The sequence below is a fragment of the Hyperolius riggenbachi genome, chromosome 3 (genome assembly GCF_040937935.1).
Source record: "Hyperolius riggenbachi isolate aHypRig1 chromosome 3, aHypRig1.pri, whole genome shotgun sequence".
Taxonomy (NCBI): Eukaryota; Metazoa; Chordata; class Amphibia; order Anura; family Hyperoliidae; genus Hyperolius; species Hyperolius riggenbachi.
The window spans coordinates 356,474,173-356,481,561 of record NC_090648.1 but is presented as its reverse complement, the minus strand read 5'-3'; the positions used below and the strand labels follow the sequence as shown (position 1 = coordinate 356,481,561).

Genomic DNA, 7,389 nt, shown 5'->3' with positions numbered 1-7,389 from the left:
GATCAGTGTGTTTGGGTGCAGACTAGGGTGGCTGCAGCCTGCCCTGGTGGTCCCTTGGACACTGGGACCACCAGGGCAGGAGGCAGCCTGTATAATACGCTTTGTTAACAACCCGCCGGCACTTCCGAACGGCCGGCGGGTTGTCGTCGCGGGTGGGCGGAGCCGGTTGCCGGGGGAAGCGCGCGTCACCAGTGACGCGATCGCTCCCTGGGCAGGCCGAAAGGACGCAAACGACGATGTGCGTATTGCGGTCCTTTCGGCGTCCACTTTGCCGCCGCCCATCGGCTGTGGGCGGTCGGCAAGTGGTTAAACATTTAGACTGTAAGGCCTTTTGGCCAGGGCTCTCTTCCCTTTCATCTCACAATGTTGTGTACATACACCCCACCTCTGTTTAAAATATGTTATTAATTTGTTCACTGTTTTAGCTGTTATACCCTCTTGTCTTGTGTCAACTGTTTGTATTGTATGCTTTGTATTGTTATACCCTGTATTCTACTGTACAGCGTGGCGGAAGATGCTGGCGCTATATAAATCAATAATAATAATAATAAGTCTGACTGGAATAGCTGCATGCTTGTCTGATTTAGACACTACTCTGCCAAATAGATTAGCAGGACTGCCAAGCAACTTGTATTGTTTATTTAAAATCTATTAAATATTGAAAGGCCAGGGGAATTTGGGCATGGCATAGGCAGCAATGAAAATATCAATTGCAGCTTGAAATTTTGGCACAAAGGATGCCAAAAAAATAGTGGCCTCAGAGTTTCACTACAGTGTAGTGGAAGCAGGGGCGTAACTACAAATCACTGGGCCCCCCTGCAAAACTTTGGCTGGGCCCCCTCCCCCCACAGGGCTGTACACAAGACCCTGCTGAATACTGAATAGGGACTGTCTACAATTTTTTGTCTCCAAAACTATATGATTCCTTATCAGTGGCTGATCAGATGCAGTTATTAGAACAATTGTGCAGTGAGCAGAATTTTTTTTCTCCCTCTGTGCCCTTAGTTGTTAGTCTCTCAGGACAGGGAAAAGAAACTTCTCCCCCCCATGGGGCCCCCTGTGGCTTCTGGGCCCACCTGCGGCTGCATCACTTGCAGGGTCCATTGTTACGCCCCCGAGCGGAACTCTGCAGGAGAAAATTGTTGGAGATTTCCGCTTCACTGTAGTGGGAAATGTAATGTGCCCATGTAAAGGCACTTTAGGAAGTGCAAGTGCTACTCCCAGTGGGTGCCCGGCCCTAAGCCATAGTAATTATTACATTGTCATGAAGCAGGAGTAGATTTTGGAAAAGGGTGTACATTTCAGACAACAGTGCTGTCTGCTAATATGGTCATAAAAGAACACTTACGGGTGTTTTAAATAAAATGAAAGTGAAACTTGCAAAAAGAAATATCAACTTAAAGGATCTCTATAATTAAACAAATAAAAAAACAGATACTTACCTCTGGAGAGGGAAGTCTATGGATCCTACTAAGAAATCCCCCCACCCTCCTCCACAGCCCTGAACCGGTGCTGGCTCTCCTAGAGGAAAAGTCACCATAATATTTCCAGTTGCCTGCCTGCGTAGGCACAGTGTCAGCATCCTATTCGGGCTCCTGCAGGAATAGCCAAGCCCGATTGGGTCTGCTCTTCAGCACAGATGCAGACAGTTCTTTCTTCCGGAGCTGTGCCTGCCCGAGGCTTCCAACAAACAACTCTTCGGGGGTCCCAGCACTGGATGCCCTCTGGTGAGGAGGACAGGGAAGCCTCTTTAGGATCAAGAGGTATCCCCCTCCTGAGTTAAGTACCCCCAGGGGCACTTTTTTCCCTTTAGGCACACTTTAATTTCAGTTGAAATGCCATAAATAGTTGCATGTGAAACAGGAGCAGCCAGAAGTTCATAAAAGAGAATTAAAGAATAAAAAAAGAAGAGGGGAGGAAAATGTAGGCTAATTTAATAATTTGTGCTATTATCGATGCCATGTTCCCAATTGTTGAGAAGACTGGATTCTTTGGAGAAATCATGGATGCTTGGAAAAATTGAGAGTAAAAGAAGAAAAGGATGACAGAGGCTAAGATGGGTAGGCAGCAGCATATGTGGAGCTATGAACATGCCTAGGCAACAACTGAAAGAAGCAGTGATTGAGAGAGACTTCTGACATCCAGATGTACATATCGTCACGGAGAGACGGAGTTGACTAAACAAATGAGGAGGGAGGAGGTCTCTAGTTCAGTTTTTGAGAACTAATTCTAAAATATCCTTTCCTCCCTCCTCTTACAGATACCTAAAAAGATGAATAGAATGGACAGCTGGCATGAAATGGTGCTGTTGTTCACATCTCCACTCTAAGGATCCTCTTTGATCATGATACCATCAACCCATTTTTCGGTATTGGTATTATTATGTGTTTTTTTTTCAGAAGATATACACAGCGAGTTAAAAAGACTCTGTAACATCAAAAAGATCCCCTGGGGGGTACTCACCTCGGGTGGGGGAAGCCTCCGGATCCTAATGAGGCTTCCCACGCCGTCCTCTGTCCCACGGGGGTCTCGCTGCAGCCCTCCAAACAGCCGGCGACAGAGCCGACTGTCAGTTCAATATTTACCTTTGCAGGCTCCAGCGGGGGCGCTGTGGCTGCTGTCGGCTCCGAACTACACGGAAATACCCGATCTCAGTCGGGTCCGCTCTACTGCGCAGGCGCCGGAAACTTGCGCCTGCGCAGTAGAGCAGACCCGACGGCGATCGGGTATTTCCGTGTAGTTCGGAGCTGACAGCCATCAGAGCGCCTGCGCAGGAGCCAGGAAGGTAAATATTGACGTCATTATTCTTGGAGGGCTGCAGCGAGACCCCTGAGGGACGGAGGACGGCATGGGAAGCCTCATTAGGATCCGGAGGCTTCCCCCACCCGAGGTGAGTACCCCCCAAGGGATCTTTTGATGTTACAGATCCTCTTTAAATGTGGTGTATATCTGTGTGAAAGAAGCCTAATTCAAAACCAATAATGAGTCTATAAAGATTGGCACTACAGCCAGACTATTAGCATTTACATAACATTACTGTACAGGAACACCTGCAGAAACATAAGGCCAGATTTATCAAGAGTGTCTGAGACAAAATATTAGTAGGTTTTTAGAAATCCATGCAGAACTGTCTCAGACATCTTAAGGAATCATTAGATAGTGCAGATTCCTTCTAACCTGTTGTATAATAGGAGGAGCTAGGAAGGTCTCTCTGACAGTGCAGTGTGTGAAGGGAATTCCTGTTGCTGAGGTAACCAACACACCTGCTGTATTGATAGCAGCAGACTCTGAGGACGAATTCAGCAGGTGGGAGGAGCACATCACAAATCATGTATAGCCTTAATCTGCGCCAGTTTAGGGATGGATTTGCCCTTCTCTTAGGGCTCTTTCACACTAGAGGCTGCGGTAGAAAAGGCCAAAACGCTGCCTTTGGCTGTGAGCGTTTTGGTGCTTTTTGCAGGCGTTTTGTAGGCGTTTTGAGGCTTTTTCAAAGCGTTTTCAAGGCGTTTTCAAGGCGTTTTGCAGTTTTGAAAACGCTCTCTTTTTTTTTTTTTTTTTTTAAAGAAGTAAACAAATGCAGTTTCATATAAAGTTACCTGATTGGTTGTATTTGAAACAGAAGTTATTGGTCAACTGAAGTCTTGTGATTTGTTTGTATTTTAAATTAAATGTGACAGGATTGGATAATATAATTGCTAGCCTGTGATTGGTTTTTGATATTGTATAAAAGGCCGTGTTATAGGGAAATTAGTTTGTGGGTTTACAGATAGGAGTTTGAGCAGACATAGTTCATAGTGCTTTATTTCAGTGCATGTCATTTGCAAAATGTATGCATACATTGGCATAGCTTTAATCATTTTGATTGCTATTGTGCAACTGAGGAAAAGCTCCAGAAAGCGAAGATACTGGATTCATCGACTTAACGGATAGAGAGGAGAAGGGTGGATTCACAACATTATTTGTGGATATTAGGAGTCACCCTGAAAAATTCTTCAATTACACGAGGATGACAAGCACCAGGTAATTTGTTTTTTTTTTTAATCATTTTTATTTCATTTCGTTTACTTTTTTATTTCTAAAAAGTGTATGTATTTCATTTGCAGTTTTGATTATCTCCTTGAATTGGTTCATGATGACTTGCTGCAACAAACAACCAAGTTTCGGAAGCCCATTGCTCCAGCTGAACGACTGTTGATTACCTTGAGGTGAGTTGAACATGTAAATTATTATATACACGCCCCTATGTGACCGAGTGCTTTGTGCTCTGCGGTGCACTGCTGAGTTCTGTAGTGCACCGCAGAGTACAAATCACTTCTCTGCACTGTTGCCAATACCCTCCAGTTGTTTGTGGTCCCTGTGTGACCGAGTGCTTTGTGCTCTGCGGTGCACTGCTGAGTTCTGTAGTGCACCTCAGAGTACAAATCACTTCTCTGCACTGTTGCCAATACCCTCCAGTTGTTTGTGGTCCCTGTGTGACCGAGTGCTTTGTGCTCTGCGGTGCACTGCTGAGTTCTGTAGTGCACCGCAGAGTACAAATCACTTCTCTGCACTGTTGCCAATACCCTCCAGTTGTTTGTGGTCCCTGTGTGACCGAGTGCTTTGTGCTCTGCGGTGCACTGCTGAGTTCTGTAGTGCACCGCAGAGTACAAATCACTTCTCTGCACTGTTGCCAATACCCTCCAGTTGTTTGTGGTCCCTGTGTTTACCGAGTGCTTTGTGCTCTGCGGTGCACTGCTGAGTTCTGTAGTGCACCGCAGAGTACAAATCACTTCTCTGCACTGTTGCCAATACCCTCCAGTTGTTTGTGGTCCCTGTGTTTACCGAGTGCTTTGTGCTCTGCGGTGCACTGCTGAGTTCTGTAGTGCACCGCAGAGTACAAATCACTTCTCTGCACTGTTGCCAATACCCTTCAGTTGTTTGTGGTCCCTGTGTGACCGAGTGCTTTGTGCTCTGCGGTGCACTGCTGAGTTCTGTAGTGCACCGCAGAGTACAAATCACTTCTCTGCACTGTTGCCAATACCCTCCAGTTGTTTGTGGTCCCTGTGTTTACCGAGTGCTTTGTGCTCTGCGGTGCACTGCTGAGTTCTGTAGTGCACCGCAGAGTACAAATCACTTCTCTGCACTGTTGCCAATACCCTTCAGTTGTTTGTTGTCCCTGTGTGACCGAGTGCTTTGTGCTCTGCGGTGCACTGCTGAGTTCTGTAGTGCACCGCAGAGTACAAATCACTTCTATGTAGTGGTTTGAAATATCATCCTCATTGTTTCTCGGACTTGTGTGAGTAATAACAATTTTCATGCGCTTCAAAGTAGTGTAAGACTGATGATCAATCATACATATGGTTGTTTTTCTTAAAATTATTTTGTACATTTCTTGTAGGTTCCTAGCAACAGGAAATAGTTACACCAGCTTACATTATGAATTTAGAGTGGGAATTTCGACCATACAGAAAATTGTGATTACTACATGTCGTGTTCTGTGGAGTAAATTGCAACCAAAACACATGGTATTCCCTGACAGAGAGAAGTGGATTGAAATTGCTGACAATTTCTGGGTGAAGCACAAGTTTCCAAACTGCATCGGTGCAGTTGATGGGAAACATATTAGGCTTATTTGTCCTCCATGTAGTGGAAGCAAGTATCACAATTACAAAAAATTCTTTTCAATAACTCTAATGGCTGTGGTGGATGCGGACTACAGGTTCACTTACATCGATGTGGGCAATTATGGGAGTAGCAACGACGCGAGTATTTTTGAACGTTGCAAACTAGGAATGAGACTGCGAGATGGACAACTGGACTTGCCCGCACCAAGACCCTGGCCTGGAACGAATGACCCTCAGCCATTTACTTTCGTCGCTGATGAGGGTTTTGGACTTTCCGTAAATGTGATGAGGCCATATTCTCAGAAAAATATGGACGATGCAAAACACACTTTCAACACCAGACTTACGATTGCAAGGCGTGTTGTTGAATGCAGTTTTGGCATTCTTGCTAACAAGTGGAGAGTGTTGCACATTGCCATGCAATTGCACCCTGATAATGCTGTTGTGGTTGTAAAAGTGGCATGTGTGCTACATAATTTTTTAAGGGACAAGGAGGGAGGAATAGTAACAGAAACCTTGGAACAACCTTTTACAAACATTTCAGGAAATGTACCTCGAGGATCATCCAGTGCCCTAAACTTACGAGACCAACTGAAGGTTTTTTTTGTAAGAGGTCGTAGTGGTCAGTAACTTACATGCTTCCGATTATTTTGTTGTACTTTTTTTGTGTATTGATGTTAAACATTTTTCTTTACAACATATAAAGTATTTCAAGTACCAATGTTTATATGTACAGTATAGCATTTTTTATTGAAACATCTATCTTTACAAATAAAATAGGAAATAAAAAGAAAAGAGTGTTTTGTTCCAAATAAAAGTTTTTTATTTGAAAAATAAACTTAGAAAACAGACGTTTACTTCTTTAATATGACAGTTTAGTGTCCTTGTAAACAATAGACAACGTTTCAATTGCCAACACTGGTCACAGTAACAGTAAAAAAAAGTACACTTTAGTGCAATAAAAACAGTTTGCAAAACTTTTTTTTAACATTTCTCGTCTCAATTCCTGTAATGAGGATGTTAAAGAAAAAAAAAAAAAAACTGATGCTTTCATCCACGTTTGATTGCAGTTGTGCACTAAAGGCCATATTTCAAAGGCAATGTTTTATGTATTGGTATCATTAACGTCTTTTACTCTGATGAACACGTTCTCTCTTTATGTATCTCTCTGAAAGGAGCAATATTTGTATTAGAAATTGGGCACAAGCAATTGTGTACACTGGTTCTAACTGACAGACGTGATGAACTGCAGAGACGTTAGCCATGAAAAGATGGTGGATTGAGTGCAACTCGTGTCAAGAGGAGTAGAGAAAGCACCAGTTGTATAGAAATTTGTAATAATACATTCTCCAGTATAATGACAATGTTGGAAATATTATTACAAATTCCTTTGTTGATTAAAGAAAACGAGAGAGAAAACCATATGTTTTTTACTAGAAAAACAGATCAATGAAAACTTGACCGTAAACACAAAATATGAGCTTTCTTTCATTATTTTTCACTCACTACACAAATTTACACCTCTGATAGGAATCTACCTACCTTCATTAACTGCAGCATGCACCAAATGATTATTGCTGAGTCGGTCATCTGTGATATTGTGTAAAGTCAAAGCCTGTCACCTTGATGACTTTACTTTCTTACTATGAGGATGCATAGCATGAAAGCCTAGCCAGTATGATGGCGAATGGAGCTGGAGAAGATAACACAGAAGACTGTTCCAACTATAATCATTTTTTGCAAAGGAAGAGTGAATGTCTACTATGGGATTCAAACAGAGGTTACA

General features: G+C 43.3%; 1 protein-coding gene across 1 annotated transcript; it reads left to right on the top strand.

The window, feature by feature from the left end:
* Window positions 1–4,006: 4,006 nt before the first annotated feature.
* LOC137562338 (uncharacterized) lies at window positions 4,007–6,233 on the top strand. The gene is made up of 3 exons (XM_068273673.1): window positions 4,007–4,020; window positions 4,104–4,205; window positions 5,378–6,233. The coding sequence occupies exons 1-3, from the start codon at window positions 4,007–4,009 to the stop codon at window positions 6,231–6,233; spliced, it is 972 nt and encodes a 323-aa protein (XP_068129774.1).
* The last annotated feature ends 1,156 nt before the right edge of the window (window positions 6,234–7,389 follow it).